We start from the raw sequence: 21160 nt of genomic DNA, 5'->3' as shown, positions 1-21160 counted from the left end.
GTCTTGATTATTAATCTGGTTAAAACATAGTGGCCAGGAATGTTGAGTGGTGTAAAGGCCACTCCTACACAACAAGAAGGCCAAGGTGCCGCTGGAAAAGAGAAACTCTCACTGTGGTGCAAAGTGCAACGTTTTCCAGAGGAGACAGCTAAACTCAAAGCTATGCAACAAGATTCGGAGGTGAAGAAGATATGGACTGCCAAGAAAAAGGAGGAATATTTGAAAAGAATACTTCTATTTGGGCACAAAGCCCAAAGAGTCAGCCTTGTATATTTGACCAATAATGGGCATGTGATAAGAGAAGCAACTGGCACATTGGCTTTCAAAAATCCACCCTGCTGGGCTGCACATGGTGATGCATTGGAGAGGCCAAGCCCACTACTTGGAACAAAAAAATTAAGCTATGTCCCCTCTTCTGTCTTTCAACTTTGGCATGGAGATTGCGACCACCTTGTAGATTCGAGGAGGTCCAAGAGCATGACTCATGATCGAGAGAAGAGGCACTGAGAACAAACCCCTTGACATGAAGGAGAAGAGAAGAAGCATAAGGAAACTTAACACAAGAAGCGGCAATGGGAGAGGATGAAACTCAATAACTTCCATGGTGAGTTTGCTGCGAATGAAGCTTTCTCTTTCATTTCTCAATTTGAGATTGCATTACCAGTTGGGCCAATTTGAAACATATGCTATATGCACCATTCTTGCCTCCAAATTTTAAAAGAATGTGTGCAAGGAATGGGATTGGCTGTCCCATCCTATATCTCAAAGTTTTGGGATCTTTTGCACAAGATAACACTGTTTATGAACATCTCTGGTGGAGAGCAAAAGAGGAAGTTTAAGTCGGGACTCCAACCCATTATTTGACAAGAGTTGGAGATCCACCCAAATCAAACTATTGAATAGCTTACAAACTCTGCATTGGCTGCAGAGAATATACACATCAAATAGCTTCAATCTCTAGCATGCATAAGGGCAAAGAGAAGGCCCATTATAATCAGCCCAAGGGTGGACGGCCACCTAAGAGAGATGCAATGGATGCCAAAGAGGATGATGATGCCTCCAAAAAGAAGCTGGGGGACAAGCAATTGACAGCCACCTAAAAGAGATGCAATGGATGCCAAAAACAATGATGATGCCTCAAAAAAGGAGCTTGAGAGGCAAGCAGTATGTTCCCATATTGTCCCAATAGCAAAGAACAACTTCTATGAGTGAAGGAAAGTGCTTCAAATGTGGTAGCCAAGACCATGTGTATGCCAAATGTCCAGACATGGAAAGCAGAAAAGCATGCAAAGCTTGGGACAAGTTGAATGACCAACAAGCCCTCTTCTTGTTTGATGGTTGTTCGACAGATAATTTCATATCTACTTGGATGGCTGTTGCGACAGGCTTTGGATGTGCCTAAGAATGGCTATGGCTGCATGCTCTGCATTTGGTGTACAGGTAATGCCTGTGATAGGCAAATTATGCATGCATATACAGACCATCAAAACTTTTTGGTTGCACCATTACTTGGTTGATCTCTACTCTTGAGAATGCCTCAGCATACACACATGAATTCAAGGAAGGGTAACGACACATAACATATTACTTTATTGCATAGAGGCCGGCAGTATGTCATAGATCTGGGACAACCAAAAATGCAAGTTCATGCTATCTTTGCAAGCATTTGTGCTTACATACAATGTATGGCTCAAGGATTAAGAGAGTTGGTATTTGAAACATACCTTGTATAGAATATGTGGATCATGGTACCTACTATAGCAAGGCAACTATAGACAAGATTGTGATACATTGCATTTGTATAGATCCATGAGCAGCATCTAAATATCACCGATACCAACAAGCATGCACTGATGGATGCAAGCTTATCAGTTCCTACCGGTGCCCAACCTGTTGGGTCTGGGTTTGTCAGTTTTCACCAGGGCCCACAATCGTATGCTGAATTGGTGTGCGATTGAATCGTGTTCTGAGCACGGATATCTTACTCGTGGGCGGATGAGTTGAATCAATGGTGCCAATTGTTCAGAGGCCTCATGAGTTGGATGTGAGCAATCGGTTTTTCACCGATGCCCATCATGTTAGGTGTGAGTTGGTCCATTGCGCGTATGAGCAGAGTTGTGAGCCAATTTGGTGTGACTCTGGACCACATCTCGGTATGCATGTCATTGTTTGGGACGTATAGATTTGATTTCACCATTTGCAGCAGTCAAATCCAGCTCCTTGATCACATATCATGCTTTGTGACTAAATCGGGTCGTTGTTTCACCTTTGCAACAAGATCAAGAGTGGTTTGCCTTTTGCACACACGTAGACCCCTCTCAATTGAGAAAATTTATTAGGTATTTGCATTGGATCCCAGCGAGTGGGAATGGAGGCATGCTAGCAACCCGATGAAAAGCATGCTCTTCTTTAGTTATATTGTGTAGAACGCCAGCTGTAAAGACCACATACATGGAAACCCTAATAGGGTTAGAAGAGACCCGCATCGAATCTGAATTCGATGACCGTGATAGATTGCAGCTAGCTCCATTCCAGAGCCACCCCCGAGCTTGAGGTCAAATTGCCATGACAGCTAGGCCTCGACATCTAGGCCATGGCGTCCCATACCACCAGTACACATGTCCACTTGTAGCTACTCTGGCCTTGAGGTCCTGCTTGCCCAGGCGTAGCTCCTCCATCGTGAGGGATCCTCATAATAATCATAAGTGACCCCTAAGCCACTTACATAATAATAACCGTGCTATAATTGACCCTCTCCTTTATTAAGGATGAAGAGGGATGCTTTACATTTCTTTGGTGCTATCATTTGGTTGACACATCGGGCCCGGGGAATGACAAGGATCTGGTCATTATGGTCAGTTAGGCAGTTGCTCGGTGGTGCTGTCTTCAGGACTTGCCGGAGACAGGATACGCCCCACTTGCACAAATGTTGGATAGTGCATGGGAGATTATTGCTAACATTGCAACATCACACATTTGGAAGGCTAGATGCACTGAGGCCATTGAGGGCACTTTAGTGTATGATGCACCGTGCCTTTGCAGGATTTTGAGTGATAGCATCCACACCCTTATGGCTACTTTGGGCCAAAATCTAGGGATCTTTGAGGGCTGTGGAGAGAAAGGGCGACCAGTTAATGAGAGTGGGATCATAGTATCTTTTTCACTGTCACTCATATGGGACCTTGTTGTCAGCACAAGGCACGTGATTGGTTGAGATTTTCCCCTTGTTTGGTTTGAAATCTCCCTCTTGTATACTTTTTCATACTTGATCTATCAAGTCTCTTTTCTAGAAAAAAAAAGTTGCTCCGAAGCTCATATACAGCCTCTAACTTTGCCCTTTAGGCGGTTGCAAGGAATAATCATGTCCATGTGGCACCGGATTAAGGTGTGCACGTGGCATGAGCCCAACAAGTACAAGTGAATCATACGTCGTCGTCCTCATATAGTAGCAATATCCACCTCTTGGGTTGTTGCAGCTCCTTGAATGTAGCCATGTCAAGGTCTCTCTACGGTGGCATAGCTCCATCAATGATTAAGTACATACCAAATCCCTCTCTAAAGAGGCAACATAAATCTAAGGTATCTCAAGAAGACACTGACGGACAACGAAGGCATGATATGCTAAAGCCTAGTAGTTGTCTTAAGACTGGTTGAGTGATGGCAGTGTGGGGATCCAAACTCATGGATTTCCATAATATTGAGAATGGTTCTCCATCCAGAAGTAGTGTGTGTCCAGTTGTGGCATCACATACGGGCGGTCTTTTTTTGCTGAGTTTTGTCTTTGATGTGTTTTGCATGTTGTTGACTGAGAGGGCGTATAGCAATAGCTAGGTGTTTGGACGTCAAGATGGAAACTCCCGGTGTTTGTAATCTCTCTATACGTGCCCCAATCTGGTACTCTTGTGTCTCCTCCTTGTCATGTGATGCTTGTTCAATAAGAACTGTCCTCCATGGATCACATTAAAAGGCCTTTGACATTCTTGCAAGTGGTTTAAACATTGCCTCAACACCTGGGTTATCTGGCGCTGAACACTTTTCTCTTCTCAAAACTATAACATGCATTCTGACTCCAAATAGCAAAGAAAGGAAGTATTCTCCGAGCTTTCTCTTGCAAAGCTCTCACCATCTGGAGAACATTCTCCTATGTTGCCAGTTGACTAGATACCAACATTGAATTTTTCTAAAACATTCTCCAAAAATGATATACACCCTGGACGAAGTATAAGGTATCTATTTGGAGCATACATAATGGATTGGTGTAGAGAACATGGCTGGAAGCAATGCTTCAAGAGTAATCCATTCGTGTCAAAGCCCTATGGGCAGGATTCGGTGGTATGGGACACCGGAGTTACACACGGGACTATGGGATTGTGCAAGAAGCCCTAGCCTTGGCTTGGGGGAGATTGGCAGATGTCGGTCGTGGGGAGGTGAGCTAGCTTGTTACCTCATGATTTGGTTAAGGACTAACCTTGGTTTTCAGCTATGTTTAGGGAGACTCAAGGAAGGGCTCAATAGTTGGTATCTAGTATCAGAGCAATCCTACGCGGAGGTTGAAGAGGTATGTGTGTCTAGGTGTCATAATTGTCAGATTTCTGAGGTATTCCTCTCATTGTTTCTCCTTCTATCAAATTGATGCTCTACAGAAGTTGTACACGGTTTTTTGTGGGCGTCAAGGTTTCATAAGCCATGCCTATGTGTTGAGTTGCTTAACCATGGTGTCTCCTGATAAAGGGGGCCTTACAAAGCATGAGCTAGCTAAACCCATTACAAAACAGAGTGAGGGTGGACATTGATATCCAGCACAAATCCCTCTCCGACTAGGCAATGAAAGCGGTCTCTAATTTCATAGTATGCTGGACATTGAAGGATGGCATACCCCTCGGTCTCAACGTCATGCATATCACATACTTTGCATGGTTGTGGCTCGTGGTTGTCATGTGTGGATAGCACCTCTCTGTGTGCCTCGTTGTTGATCCTATGTGATGAAACCCAGAGGTGGTCCATGGAGATCCTGAGTGCATGTGACATGAATACTTAGGTAACATGGCATGCAAATAAGCACATATGTTGTCACTATAAAGAACTGATCTCTGTGTAGGCTCATCGTTCATGGAAGAGTCTCTGGCTGTAAATGAAAAGCGGTGAAGCATCTATAAACAGACCAGGGGTGTCATCCACTTCCTTGCTGTAGTATACCAACAGTTCTCAGCTGCTTGTGATGCAAGATGTATCGATGAGGATAGGGCTAGCCATGGGAGTCATCGTCAACCTTGTGTAGCGTACCCTCTCTATGTAAGTAACCAGCTGAAATGAGGTATCTGTACGGAGAGGGTGGGCTACAAACTCTGCTAGACTGATGTGTTGTGGAACGGAGGAGTTGCAGCACATACGAGTCGTGAGAGCATCTCAGTCTTCTAGCCAGATCCAATCATGTGATGTGAAATCTACATCCTAAAACAGTGATCCATACATGGCTGCTGGTCTAACTAGTGAGTCAAAGAGAAGGGACTTTGTTTGGACTTATTGGGAACTGGTGCTTGGAAGCATTGCCTCTCCAAGCATGCTAGGGATGCATACCGTCTGACTAATCTTGCCTTAGGTGTTGGTTTCATGAGGACTAATCTTGCCTTAGGTGTTGGTTTCATGAGGAACTTTAAGCCTTAAAATACAATTCTAGACTTCCTCACTACTTCACTTCAACTTTGAAACTATCTTTTTGCAGCCCCTATAACTCGTTTGGAAGACCATGGCCTTTGTCTTGCCAAGGTTAACATGCAAATCCCACTCCCTACAGAAAGTGTATTTCGTCCAAGTGTCTTTGCAATTCTTGTGCTGTGTGTGGAAGTAGGTACTTCATATGCATAGAATAGAATACAGACTACTGTTTCAGCTAAAGTGGAGCCCTTGCCACCGATTTTATAAATAGAATCTGCTATATAGAGGTGAAAAGGGGAGAGAGGATAGCCTTGCTTTATGCCAAAAAAAAAAAAATTTGTGGGAAAAAGATCCTTCAATTAGTTAAAGAGAAAACAGCCACAAAGGGCCAAGTACAACCACGAAGGGCTAAATACAAACTCGCCTCATATAAGGGTGGGAAACAAGTGATCATAAGGGGGAGAGATGCTTCTCCTCCGGTTGGCCGCTCTATGAGGAGAAGGCTATCTCATACAGGGGGAGGGGGGGGGGAAACAACCACACAGGTGGCCTGTAGTGCCAAATGGGGTCACCGCCTCTATCTGTGAGGAAAGGGCCAGGTCTCCAAAGTTTCAAGAAGGCTTCCCGTCGCTTTCGCATGCAGTCAAAACCTCCCTGCAGCTTCCCCCACTGATTGCGGAGGGTGTGAATGATGTTGAGCCATATGCTCCTAATGGTCTGAGCCAACGGAGTGTGGGTACCCTCGATGGCCTCGCTACATCTAGCATGCGAGATGTGCCAGGTTGCTATGCTACTACAAATCTCCTAGTGCTGGCATGAGCCTGGATGCCAAACACCTGCAGGTGGAGCTGTGACATGCACTACTGCAATATGATGGTGGGAGACCTGAAGGGCATGGCCTCCCCCATCCTCCTCGTAAGTCCTGACCACTCTAGCCTTGGTGGCCGAAGCGATAGTACCCCAAGTGATAATCCGGGTCGATGCCCTGTCCATAGCAAAGATGCGGAGAATCAACTGCCAAATCTGCTGAGCCTTCGGGCAATCCCAAAGGCAATGTTGCTGAGACTCCTGGGGGTGGCCACACCTCGGGCAAGCTGCTGGCCACCCTCCGACTGCCAGCCAAGTACCCACTGCCAAACTCCTGTGTGTCGTCAACCAGAGAAAGAGAGTTATCTTCCTCGGCTGAAAGCTGTCCCAAAGTCTCTTCCAGAAATCTGAAAGAAAGCGCTGTGATAGGCCGTGAGATTGTCAGTGTGCTGCTGTTGCTGGTGTGCCATCTATCTCCGACATCTGGATCCTGCGGCGCGGTCGAGCCTCGCTGTATATGCAAAGAAAGGGGCATCCAGAGTCTCCACCTGATCTATGGGATCATGCCACGTCCACTCTCCAGGGTCCCACTCCAACCGTTGCAGGACAAAAACCACGGGCTCGCATCTTTGTGAAGATCCATCTAGTACTCTGCGGCCACGGGCCTCCAAGGCTCGAAGTGCGGGCTGAAATCCGGGCCAAGAGGAAATCCTTCCAAGGCTCACCACCGGGTTGGAGTCCTCTGACAATCAACTTGCTCAATAGGGCACGGCTCTGTATACTTGGATCAATGAGACCTAGCCCCCCTCTTCTACGTGGCTTAATGATCACTCTCCATGCCACCTTGGCCCTCGCTGGCCTCCCATCACTTCCGGCCCACAAGAAGTTCCGGATCAAACGTTGTACCTGGCCAATACAAGCCCAAGAAAAGGCCTAGCATGAGGTGATGTACCACATGGTGGTAAGCAGTACCTGGTTCGCCACCACCACTCTGCCTCCTAGGGATAGCTTCGCTTGAGCTCTAGTGTAGAAGTTTCTTCCGAATACTCAGAAGAAGTGGAGCGAGCTGCAGCTTGGGAGAGAGATATGCCAACCTGGAAGCTAAGGGATCAGACTGGAGTGCCCCTCGAGATCCACTGCAAAGCCTCAAGTGGTCACCAAGTTGGGGTGGGTGCTGAGCCTACCCAAAAACCACACGACTTGTGCCAGTTGATCTGTGCTCCTGATGTACGGCAGAAAATCTCTATTGCCTCCGTGAATCTCTGGAGATTCCCAAAATCTCCAGCAAGGTAGGTGAAACCGATCCCGTCAAGTGGGAATAGACTCCGTTGGACACCCACACGCGTAATAGCACAACTTAATATCACAATTTGAAATGGACAACTTAATAACAACTGGAATTTGAAATGAAATGAAATGAAATAGATGGACACCAGCACTGGGGCCGGAACAAGCCGACCCCCCCCCTCAATATATGATATATTATTGGGAGTATTTAACAAATACAATGCTCCATGGGTTCAAAGAACTAGATGATGTCCATGTACAAATGAATACAGTACCAAAACAAGAGGTTCGAAGTCGACGTTCGAAGTAGAGCGACCACTTGAGTGGTCCAGTCTCTACGGTCCTGTGCCTTCACTGGACTCCACGGAGAGCGCCCCACTGGTGTTCCAGGACCACTCACAAACAGGCGCTCCCGTACTAACGCCTGGCTCTCCTGATCTCGGCACCTTTGGACCGCGGTTCTCCAAAAGCTTGGACTACCCGGCACCGAACGGGTGTTAGCCGTAGAGAGAATCCCTTTTCAGATTTACCACAAAAATCTTTACTTAAATCTGAAATTCACTTACTTGTAGATTGCTGATGGAAGACCAATACCCAAGGTGTCTGTGTGCAGCTACTTGAGAGGGACACCAAGGTGCAGCAGCATGTCGAGAGGAATAGCTGCCTGGGGAAAAGTTTGGCTGGCTCCCCACGTTTGCATGTGGGCGGCCAGCTTCATAGTGGTGTGGGTAGGTGACCATGCACCCACCCCCCCACACACAAAGGTTAAGTGTGGCTCCCCACCTTGGCCCCTATGTGGGTGCCCATAGTGGGTGCCCACTTTTAAGTGTATGTGAATATACAACCTTATAAAACAAAAGGTTAGAAAATAAAGTATTAAACCAACATGTGCAATACACTTACCACCTGTTCACACGCAACAAAACTCGTCAGAAGACAGAGCAAACTTCACGACTCACTGGCAGGCATCCCCGCTCAGTAAGTGACACGTCAAACATGCAAACACAAAAATACAAGTCATGCGAAAACAGTTTCAAACATGCAAAACATGAGTGCATGTGCAAATAGTATCATGGACATATCTCCCGTTCATGGAACAAGTACAAAATATCTGTCGGCACAAAAGTGGCACGACATAAAATATAAATCCTGGTCTTCCTATGGAGTGACAGTCCCATAGGTAAAACACAGTTCCAGGCACTAGCCTCCCTATGGAGTGACAGTCCCATAGGCAAGACACGGCACGAATACTGGCTCTTCCATGGTGTGACAATCCCATGGATAGAACACAGTCCAGGTCATACACGGGTGGTACCAGTCTGGCTCCCGTCCATATGACACCTTCCTGCTAACACACGGGTGGCACCAGTCTGGCTCCCGTCCATGTCAAGCAAAAATACTGGCCTCTTCACATGAGACACCGGCCTGGCCTCAAGTGAACGAGACACAAAAACTGAAGATGGACCAAATGGTCGGCCAATTGGTGACAGTAGGCTGCCCATCCGCCCCTAGGCATATGCCCCTGGGTAATGCCTTCACCGCCTCCACTAGCTCCTCTGCGGGGAAAGGGGTCAATAAGAAAGACCGAAGGGAGAGGGGAACCACCTCTCTTGTGTGTCTCCAGACTCTCTTGCGTGCATCCATCACCTGGGGGGATAATGGGGCACCAGTGAGAAGAGACCGGAAGAAATCCGTGGCGATGGCTCTCACCTGTGGGGGATCAGAAACAATAACTCCATCTTGGCCATGTAGCCTGCGAATACTGTCTCTCCTCATGTGAGGGCCAGCTATCACAAAGAAATCTCCAGTAACTCTGTCACCGGCTTGAGTCCAGAATGAGGCCCTGGCATGGTATCTATACTCCACCCTCTTCTCCAAATCTCCCTGCGGGCAGTAGCGATCTGACTCTCAATCCACGGGCTGTCCCGGGAACTCTCTTGAAGACGCTGAAAGAGACTAGGCCCCTCCTTAGACTCCTCTCCTGCTCTCGAAATCCCTCCAATCTCCTCTGGGCTGCCTCCTGTAAGAAAATACCAACCTCCCCAAGGCCCTCATCCAAAGTGCACGCCGGAGATCCTGGGGAAAAGTCCAGACCCGCCCATATCTGCTCAATCCGGCTACAAATCTCAGGGTCTTGAATGAGGTTGTCTGGAATCCTGGAGCTTGCAAGTCTGTCATGCCTCCAGGGTCCTCTAGGGATAGAATAACTGGGGCATGATCTGAAAATGTAGTGCCTCCTAGAATACCAACCATGCCTCCACGGCTGCAAGCCCACTCGTCAACATAAAACCTGTCTAGCCAAGAGAGGTTGGGGCGAGTGCTCCGCCTATCCGATCGAGAAAAGCTAAGACTCCCAGGGCTGCGCCCAAACTCTGGAAGATGCCAAGAGTCCTGTCCCCTAAGAATCAGTATCATCTCCTCCCATGCAGAGTACTCCACCCCTGAGATAGTGGCCGTGCCACCTCCAAGTCTGTCCTCTGCTGCCTCTATCATGTTGAAGTCACCGCCCATGCACCAAAAATCAGCTTGGGGAAGGGCTTGTCGGACAATGCTCCAGAAGATAGCTCTACCTGTAGCCGCATGCAGGGCATAAATGTTGAGGAAGCCAACGCTGTCCTCTCCAATCAGAATGGTAACCCACTGAGCACGTCGTGGAACTATGACTCCTAATCCTGTCACAAACGGCAAAAGCTGCTCACGGACAGAGAGAGACACTCCTCCCTGCGTCCCTGAAGGGCCGAAGGATGGAGACCAAAAAGTATGACTCCTGCCTGGTAGAATCTGTTAGAAGTCATCTCCTGTCTAGATTTATACACCAGGGCCTTTGTTGTGGGTGTGCCCGCCCTTATGAGGTGTTTTATCATTTTTCCCCACTCTCCGTATTTTTCCCCTATTTTTTCCCATTTTTTTGAGGCTTGGGAGGGCTGCCAGGTGATGTCAGGAGCACTCTGAAGCTGGCCGACTGGATTTACATCAGTCGTGGGCTATCAGAGTGCTGGCCGACTTGTTCTGTCTAGGCGGAGGCATCTGTAGCTGGCCGACTGCTATTTTCAGCAGTCGTGGACATATTCCTCAGTCGTGGGCTTTCCTGATGCTGGCCGACTGCCCTCTAGGGGAGTATATATAGGTCCTCAGCCCCCATGCCTTATTTGTATCATATCTCGGGATCTTCTTGTGTATATAGAGCAGAGTTACACGCCTACATCTCTCTCTCTCTTGTGCTGTTTTTCTGCCTGCGTTTTTGCTTTTGCTCTTGTGTTCCCAGATTTGGTCATCATCTCCGCTGCATATTCTGACATGGTATCAGAGCCCTAGGCTCTAGATAGGTCTTGGGATTTGTGTGAGCAAGAGGGGGCTGTTTTGTGGCTGATTGGTGGACTGTTTTGGACTGTTCGGGAAGAGGAGAAGCAAGAGGAAGGCGGGCTGATTTGCTGGACAGCCACTTGCAGGTATCAGTTCTTTTTGTTCCCACCCACCCACCCTCTTCAGAGTACATCCCCGCTATGGCAGATCTGGTTGAGATGGCCGAGAGACATGTGAAGATACCGACACTCCCCACGTTCTCGGTGGACCGTCAGTTGGACGGGAGCAACTACGGCATATGGAAGGTGATGATGGAATCCGTTCTGGAGTCCTACGATCTCGCCGATTTCGTCGTTGTTGGTGTTCCACGGCCGGAAGTAGAGGAAGGGGAGTTACCGTCGATCCGAAAGGACCGGGAGGCCCAGACACAGATGTGGGATCGTGTCAACGCCAGGGTCCGTTCGTTTATTTTCCTCAACTGCACACCACAGGTAATCAATCATGTAAAGCATATGACGCTGGCCAGAGGTATATGGCAGCATTTGGCCTCACTTTACAACAGGGTATCGCCCATGAAGAGGATTTCCTTGGAAGTACAGATGCGGGTTATGAGCCCTGCAAAGTCGTCGACAATGCGGGAGCATATTAACAAGCTGCAGGCTCTTCAGCAGGAAGTTCTTCAGGCTGGGAAGGAGATATCGTCAGAGGACATGGCCATCACGTTGCTGTCACATTTGCCCTCTTCGTACTCAGCATTCTACTCGTCGTTGATTACCAGTGGTGGCAGGCTCAGCACCATCACGTGGGAGGAGCTTGTGCCCATGGTCCTGGACCAGGAGGAACGATTCACGAACCCTCCTCAGGGTGGAGGTTCGGAGGCCTTTACTGGCCAACGGTCGAAAGGCCGTAACTCGGGCAAAGGGAAGGCTTCATCGGAGAAGTCTTCTGAGAAGAAGTCCGACGTTGACCGCGAGAAACTGAAGGCAGAGAGGACCTGTAATGATTGTGGCGAGAAAGGCCACTACTGGAGGCAGTGTCCCAAGCGGAAGACCGAGAAGGGTGAAGACTCCTCAGCAATCACGAAGACTCCGGCTTTTGTGCACCTGGAGGTGATGGACACCGATGTTTCATTTTCTTCAGGCAGGGAGGAGATCGGAGGACTCTCCGCAACGGATACTCGGGAGTGGATTCTCGATAGTGGTGCTTCCAGGCACATGACTCCTTCCCGTTCTGGTTTACAGGATCTCTGCAGGCTTTCTGGTCATATTCTTACTGGGGATACGTCCACTATCCCAGTTCACAGTGAGGGCAGGATGGAGATAGTTCCCGATGGCAGAGGGGGGAAGCATTCCTCCCAGGTATTGTATGTTCCGGCACTTGGCTTTCATCTGTTGTCAGTGCATCAGGTTTGCAAGACTGGCGTACGAGTGGAGTTTGATGAGCATTTTGTTGCTCTCCGGGACAAAGCAACAGGCCAAGTGGTTTGGGAAGGTGGAGTGGAGAATGGAGTTTACAGGCTTTCAGCACTCTCTCTCCCAGGTCCTCAGGATTGTGATGAGTGGCAGTCTGGTAATGGCTACTCAAGTGTGGATACGCTGCAGGAGCGGGCTTTCCAAGACCAGGTGGTGGATAGCTTGCCAGTAGATGGCAGCAGTTGGCAGGAACTTTCCAGTACTGAGGTTGGTAGTTCTTGTGTTCGTGAGTCAGAGGAAGCTGAACAGGTCACTTATGCTCTGATGTCTCGTAGTGTTCGGGACATAGAACTTCCAGTAGTTGAGGATGTTCTTTCTACGGGGACCTTTCGGAAAGCCAGGCAGGTGACAGGTGATTACTTGCAGAAGGAGGTGGTTTCTCCAGGCTTTGTGGTTCCGGATTCAGAGGGGGTGGTTGACAGGTTTCAGAAGGCCTTGCGTGGTCTTCAGAAGGTTTCCAGGACTTGCTTGTGCACCGTAATAACAGGTGTTGATCCTTGTGAGCAGTGTGATGTCTCTGTGACTCGGAAGCTGTATGGTTCCTTGATCTGGTTGATGGACACTGGATTGGACGGGAGCTTCCTGATGAGGCGGTTGAGCTCTTGGTTGCAGATGTCTCTTTGTGAGGCAGGATCGCGTTTCCTGTGGTTTCTGCGGCATGCGAAGGATCATGGACTCTTCTACACAGGAGGGGGATTGTTGGATGGAGTACGACTCCACGGTTGGAGTGACTCGGTTTGGGGAGGAGATCCGGACACGAGGAGATCTACTTATGCCCGAGGAGCAGTTTTACGGAGCATGAGGAGGTTACATTGCAGGTTTGGGCTTCCACTGGAGGAACCCTTGGTCATCCAGAGGCACTTTGTTCGTGAACAGATTGTTGCTGATGACATCTTGTTGGAGTTCTGCTCGACGGAGGACAGTACGGTGGACCTCTTCACGAAGTCGCTCTCAGGATTTGCTCAGGCGGCACCCCAGCTCCCAGTGGTTGGTCACACAGCCAGGAGCTGAGAGGGGGTGTTAGAAGTCATCTCCTGTCTAGATTTATACACCAGGGCCTTTGTTGTGGGTGTGCCCGCCCTTATGAGGTGTTTTATCATTTTTCCCCACTCTCCGTATTTTTCCCCTATTTTTTCCCATTTTTTTGAGGCTTGGGAGGGCTGCCAGGTGATGCCAGGAGCACTCTGAAGCTGGCCGACTGGATTTACATCAGTCGTGGGCTATCAGAGTGCTGGCCGACTTGTTCTGTCTAGGCGGAGGCATCTGTAGCTGGCCGACTGCTATTTTCAGCAGTCGTGGACATATTCCTCAGTCGTGGGCTTTCCTGATGCTGGCCGACTGCCCTCTAGGGGAGTATATATAGGTCCTCAGCCCCCATGCCTTATTTGTATCATATCTCGGGATCTTCTTGTGTATATAGAGCAGAGTTACACGCCTACATCTCTCTCTCTCTTGTGCTGTTTTTCTGCCTGCGTTTTTGCTTTTGCTCTTGTGTTCCCAGATTTGGTCATCATCTCCGCTGCATATTCTGACAGAATCTTCCCGCAGTGGTGGATATGCCCCTCAGTAAGATGGTGCTCCTGAAGGAAAAGAATGTCGATAGATCCCCCCACGATAGCTCGATGCAACTCTCCTCTAAGACGCCTCATCTCTGAAAGCACTGAGGCCCCCCTAAGCCCTGAATGTTCCATGAGACAATCCTCATATCAATCTCTATGTGAGGCGGAACTACCGGAACTGCCCTCCATTCGAAGAGTCTTGGGTGCGGGCTTAGATGGGGAATAGTCACAATCTATCTTGGTGTGGAGTCGCACCAAGTGGGCGTGGATCCTGCCCTCTATGTACTAGCACTATGCCTGAGCGCGAGAGTATGCATACTCTGTGCTCCATCGATCACAATGGAGGTATCTGTAAGAAGGGGGGAGAGGTACTACGAGAGAGGTATGCATGAACATATCTGACGAGATGGGCCGGGTGGACTCCGCTTGGGGGGGTGGGAGGAGTGAGGGAGCCCTTGATGGGCCTCGCTGCACTGTGCTTGCCAAATGTGCCATGCTGCAATGCTGCAATGCTGCCAATGATCTCCCACTGCTGACAAGTGCCGGGGGACCAGGCTACTACTGGGGAGTCGGGAGTGGGGATAGACTCTATCCTGCAATGGGTGATCCTGAGGGCTTTACCGTCGTCTATCTCCTCATAGTGAAGGGCGGGTCCTGTCTCCGTCACCCAGGCTACTGGCCCCCAAGTGATGATCTGGGAGGAAATCCGGGAGGTGGTGAGATGGCAAATAATCCTCATCCAAACCTGCTGTACTTTGGGTCAATCCCGAAGGCAATGACGTTTCAACTCCTGTGGGTGGTTGCATCTCGTGCACTGTGCTGGACAACCACCACTGGCCAGCCACGTGCCAACTGCTAAACTCCTGTGAGCTACTTGCCAAGGAAAAGAGTGACCTTCTGAGGTCAGAAGCTGTCCCACAGTGGCTTCCAGTAGTCTCTGAGGACGCTAGGTGAGATGCTTGGGAGAACCAGTAGTCTGCTGAAGCGGGAGTACCGTCGATGGATCTGGTGGCCTAGCCTCACCAAGTAGTGGAAAAAGGGGGTGGTTGGGCTCTCTGGGCTGAAGGGTTCTGTTCACTTCCACTCGCCTGGGTCCCATTGAATCCATGTCAAGGGTTGGCCCCCCCAGAGCCAGAGTCTCCAGGATCTGTTGCAAGCTACCTGTGCCAGGGGAGGGTCGATGTGCTAGTGGTGCTCATGGAAGCCGATGATCCGGACCCTCTGAAGTGAGCCACCACTAAAGTCCTCTGTTGGCAAGAGGGTCCAATGTCCATGACATCTGACTGAGAAAATGAGAGCTGGTCCCCCGTCTGAACCTAGGAACGCCAAGGGGATGTCGTGCACATGAAAGCTCCCAGCCACTAAGGGGGGAAGGGAATCTCTTGATAGGTCAAAGGTCGGGAAAAAAGATTGCTTTTTAGTCTTTCAGGAGTAAGACCACTTCGAGCAGCCAGTATCCTATGCCCCTGCTGCTGGGAGGTACCTTCTGGGTTGACAAGTTTATTGTTTCAGTTTGAACGCAGTTGGTGCACCAGGTTATTGAGCTGTTTATGCTCATTTATTTCAGCAATGCATAATACATCATTGGGTTAGGTAAAGAAAAGGGGCAGGTAAGCTTGAGGTTTGGAGCTCTGATAACCTAACCTCTAATTGCATGTCAATAAAGGTCATGCTGTTACCAGTTATGGCTGCCTGAAGCTTGCACTCTTCCTTGGTAACCTGGGAGATGACCAAAATATTAGACATTGAAGTTTCTTTCCAAATGGCATGGAAAATGGGGCTAGATGCTACTTCTTTCTATCTAGGGGGTTGCCTTCAAATCTAGAGTTGAAAAGCCAGGCAAAAGTGATGTCTTCTGGAGCATCTGTTTAGATATGTAATTCATTGGCAATCATTGTGTTTTCATGTTATCTTGGTCTTTAAAAGAGAATCTTGTCTCGTGTGAAAAAAATTGTCATATGAAACCTTGTGATATGTGTATTACTATTGGTGGATTGCAGTGGTCATTTAGTAGATGCTACTCGTTGCCTTCAATTATTGCTGGAGAAAGATAGTTCTCATCCTGGGGCTCTTTTGAACTATGGCACTCTTCTTTTATGTCAGTATGGCTCAACCTTTGCAGGTAAGTTGAATGCCTCACCTTTTGCTTTGAAAAATTTTCAACCTATGGTCCGCCCTTTTTTTACGGATTGAACCGAGGGTGACCAAGTCTGTTTGGCAAAATGCTCGTTTGCAATAAGTAACCCTTTCACGAAGTTTCAACTTGCAAGTGAAACTTTTACAATGCTTAATGCCTCATCTTAAGGTGGACAAATGTGTAGCTGGAGTATCTGAGTGCCTTTCGTTATCAAAATGGGGTTAGAAGCTTTTTCAATTGAGGTGGTGTCTCCAGGAGCTTATGAAACATAACTGCTGCTGTGAGAAAGCTTGAAAATGCTTGAGAGTTCAAATATGAAATGCCTCAAGGAGTATGGTTGAGGAGCATACAAATGTGCGAAGGATCCTTAGTCCTGCATTAAATTGTATGTATCCTCTCAAGCCTGCCAGGTCCTTCGACCTTAAGTCATACCTTACACCCTATCCATATGGTGAAACTTCCATGTTTCTTGAAAAGAAAAACTCCTACAGTTGTATCAGTCTAGAAATTCCATGTCACTGTACTAGTTGGGCTGTATGAGAAGATCAGGGTAACATTTGAAGCAAATGGCTTATCACGTTGTATAGAAGCATAGGATCTGGCACAGGCATGATGGGTTTGGGGGTTAGGGCAATTGTTAACTGCTTCTCGGCCTCCTGAGTCCGGGAAATCTCGGTTCTCTATTTGTCGGCGTGTAGCCAAGTCCTCGTTCAGGGAGCTTGAGGGGAGTATTTTCCTATCTCCCGCTCAGTGCACCAGGGCTGCCCCTTGGCTTCTTTTCTTTTCCTCTTCGTCGTGGAGGCAATGAACAGCTTGCTGTGAGCGCAAAACACATCTTCAGGGCTGTTGGGTGTTGGACTCACACACTCACACACACAAACCTGCACATAAGGGTTAGGTGCAGGGTAGAGAAGCTCACACACAGAAATGAGAGAGAGAGAGAGAGAGCCAAAAGTGTGGTATCCACAAAATGCAAGTCAACCCTTGCATGTGTGCCACGTCCATATAATATAGAAGTACAAAATATTATATGTTAAGAGTGTCCTTTCACACTTGATGTCCAAGGGGAAAAACCACATGGGAAAAAGTGCCCTTGGTTAAGCCCTGTTCACACATAGCACTACCATAAGTGAGCATATGCCTACAAATCCCCCCTGTAGTGGAAGTGTGAACCTGTACAAGGTAGCAGATCACTCTCTGCATGAGAGTAAGCCCAAAGCTTTGCGGAAAGCTTCAAACTTTTCTCGAGGTAAAGCCTTTGTGAATAGATTTGCAACATTATCCTATGTAGAGCAATAAGATAAACTGATCTCCCCTGCATGTAGCCTCTCCCTGACATAGTGATAATGAATCTCTATGTGCCTGGTACGTGCATGAAATACTGGATTTCGTGCCACGGCCATAGCACTCTGGCTATCAGTGTGAGAATGGTGGTGGGTGTCTGCTGACACTCACGAAGATCAGCCAATAGTCTCCTCAACCATACACAATCTACTGTAGCTGTAAAGACTGCCCTGTACTTAGCCTCACAAGTAGATGTAGCAACAGTGGGTTGCTTTTTACTCAGCCAAGATATGCATGAACTGCCAAAAAAAAAACAATTCCCAGTGGTGGATTGCCTGGTATCATAATCACCAGCCCAATCTGAATCACTGTATGCATAAAGCTGCAAGCTGCCCCCCCTGGGATAGAACAAACCAAGATCCAGGGTACCCTTAAGATAACGAAAGATGCGTTTGACTGCTTGCCAATGCTTTGTGCCTGGGCTGTGCATGAATTTGCTCAACAAAGACACCCCAAAAGATATGTCTGGCCTCGTGTTACACAAGTAAATGAGGCATCCCACTGCTTGGCTGTAAATGCCGGCCTCAAAAGGCTCTCCAATATCATGCATAGTAAGCCGTAGACCTGGTTCTACCGGAGTAGAAATGGGCTTACATTCATCCATGTGAAACCTTTTTAGCAAACTTTTTATGTACTTAGTTTGCTGCATAACAATGCCATCATCTGTATGCATAAACTGTATGCCGAGATAGTAGTGTATAGGCCCCAAATCTGACATATCAAATTCAGCTTTCAAATCAGATTTGAAATCTGAAATTTGTGCTTTGCTAGTACCTGTAATGAGCATGTCATCTACATACAAGATGACTGAGAATATCGGCATCGGTTTTCTTCACATACAATGTGCTTTCAGCTGGACTATTCTCATAACCTTGGCTGGTTAGATGAGCATGTATCTTATCATACCAAGCTCTTGGAGCTTGCTTTAACCCATACAATGCTTTGTGCAACCTGCATACTTTATGTTCCTCACCAGGAACATAACCAATGGGCTGATTTACATATACTTCCTTTTGTAAATCCCCATTTAAGAATGCAGTTTTGATGTCCAATTGATGCACTTTCCATCCTTTATGGGCAGCCAATGCAATCACTGATCTTATTGTGGTCATTCTTGAAGTAGGAGCAAAAGTCTCTTCATAATCTATTCCCTTTTTCTGGGAGTAGCCTTTAGCCACAAGTCTTGCTTTGTACCTGTCAATAGTACCATCAGACTTTCTTTTGACTTTGTACACCCACTTTGTTCCAATTACATGCTTGCCTTTAGGCAATTCCACAAGATCCCATGTATTGTTCTTCATGATAGAAGAAATTTCAGCTTGCATAGCTTGCAACCAATGCTCATTCTCATGTGCTTCTTCATAAGAAGAAGGCTCTTCTGAATCAAAGAGACCACCCATTGCGAATGCAGACTCCCCACGATGTACATTCAAAGCATGGCTGGAACTAGCCCTTGTTCTACCTGTGAGTGGAGCTGCAAGTTTGCTTTCTTGCAAAGTTTTCAGCAACCATCTTGGCACTGACTTGGCTGTGTCTATGGCTGTTTGCTCTTCCCTGACAAGATCTTCCACTTCTTCCACAGAAGGGGGCTGAATGGCTGGTTGCTCCACATGTTCTACATGAGGATTTTCTTGTGTAGGGGCTGGCTGATCTGAATCCCCCCTAATTGCAATGGGTAAAAGTCCATCAAACATGTCCTGTAAGCCTGTATCATTGCTTTTATACAAGCTGTACATGGGCTGTTCTGAATTTCCAGCAAATACCACATCTCTACTGACAAAAATCCTTCATGTAGTTGGATTATAAAGACGGTAGCCTTTGCTTTCATTACTGTAGCCCAGAAAAATGCATTTAATTGCTTTGTCATCTAGCTTTGTTCGGAGTTGTTCTGGCACATGTGCATATGCCAAACACCCAAATGTACGCATATAATCCATTGTTGGTTTTCGGCTATACCAAGCCTCAAATGGTGTTATGGTTTTCAAAGCTTTTGTTGGACACCTGTTCAACACATGAGTTGCACACATTATAGCTTCCATCCAAAATTTGTGAGGCAATTTTTGTGCTTTCACCATGCATCTTGCCATCTCCATGAGAGATCTATTTTTCCTTTCAGCTACACCATTCTGCTGCGGTGTATAAGGCACAGTACATTGGTGTTTGATGCCCTTTTGAAGCATATAATCCTTGAATGCATTTGACATGTATATTCTCCACCTCTATCTGAGCGGAGTGTTTGGACTTTACATCCACACATTTTTTCAGCCATTGCTACAAAGTGTCGAAAGCATGTAAACACATCTGCTTTCGCTTTCAAAGGGTAAGCCCAAGCAAACCTGGAGTAGTCGTCAATGAATGTGACGAAGTAAAGATGCCTCCCTATGTATGAGCTGTAATTTACTTTCAGCTCTAACAGCTCCATCTTTGGGGAATGGTTTTCGTTGTATCTTTCCCAAAATACACTCCTCACATACATGTCTTGGTGGAGACTCAAGAGGCGGCATATTATCAACCATATGATGCTTCTGCAAAAGCATCAAACTCTGAAAATTTACATGCCCAAAACGAGCATGCCATAGCTCTGCATCATGCATAGCAGGAGTATTGGCAGCCACTGTATTTACATCATAAGTGCGCTTGTCATAGCTGTCCAGCTTATACAAGCCTTTGTATCGTGTTCCAGAAGTGACTATTTCATAACCCTTTGATGGGTCTTTTACCAAACACTTCCCGTCTTCAAATTCAACCTTTAAACCTTGGTCGTTTATGGCTGAGACGGAGAGCAGATTTTTCTTTATCCCTGGAACATACAATACATTTTTCATACATATATTGGCACCATTGGCTGCAATAAGTATGACATGACCAGTTCCCTTTAATGGATATGTGGTATGATCTGCACATGATACAGTGCGGCCATTTGAAGCATAAACCAAGTGCTGAAATACATCTTTGCATGAAGTGATATGGCTAGAAGCACCACTATCAAAATACCATGATGCATTCTGTCTGTCAGATGCAATGCAAGACATATCAGTGTCTGAAGCACTTGGTGTGTCACTAGTGCATGTGACCAAAAAAGTGTACTCTTCCTGGATTACATTAGCTGATTGCTGTGCTTTGTCATCAGAAGAGTCTGCTACTGCATTGCCCGCTTCTTTCCTTTTCTCTTTTGCAATCCGCTTCCTACATTCACTGATGTAGTGTCCAGGCTTATTGCAGTAGTGACATTTGCCCTTCTTTTTGGGCTTGTTTGCATCCCCTTTGTCAGACTTTTCACCACTAGAAGAGGGCTGTCCATGACCAGCCTTGCTAGACTGTTGTCCCCCATGCCTAAAGCTCTTTGCTTTACCCTTATCCTTGGCTGTAAATGCCTTTTCTCCACCACGGTTGCTCGATAAGTTTGCTCTTGTTTGCTCTTCCTACAAGAGTAAACCCACGAGCTCTTCAAAAGTGACGAGATCACCACCTCCTCTCATTGAGAGGTTGAGAGAGGTGTGAAATCCCAAGTAGGAAGGCGGTAAAGAATGAAGAGTGTTGGTGACCATCTGTCTGTCTGGAATAACCTCATCAATGTTGAGCAATTGTCCCTGCAA

At 47.4% G+C, this 21160-nt stretch overlaps 1 protein-coding gene across 2 annotated transcripts in view; it reads left to right on the top strand.

The window, feature by feature from the left end:
• Nucleotides 1-21160, top strand: part of LOC147628818 (tetratricopeptide repeat (TPR)-containing protein) — an 86213-nt gene that overhangs the window by 29265 nt on the left and 35788 nt on the right. For both annotated transcript variants that reach the window (XM_086811973.1, XM_086811974.1), the window contains exon 7: nucleotides 16084-16205. In XM_086811973.1, coding sequence (XP_086668099.1) covers nucleotides 16084-16205 — 122 coding nt within the window. The remainder of the gene's footprint in view (nucleotides 1-16083; nucleotides 16206-21160) is intronic.

This window comes from Cibotium barometz, chromosome 18, assembly GCF_041138505.1.
Source record: "Cibotium barometz isolate CiBa-2024 chromosome 18, ASM4113850v1, whole genome shotgun sequence".
Lineage (NCBI taxonomy): Eukaryota > Viridiplantae > Streptophyta > Polypodiopsida > Cyatheales > Cibotiaceae > Cibotium > Cibotium barometz.
Note: the sequence above shows the minus strand (reverse complement) of the source record. Positions and strands in the feature narration are given on the sequence as shown.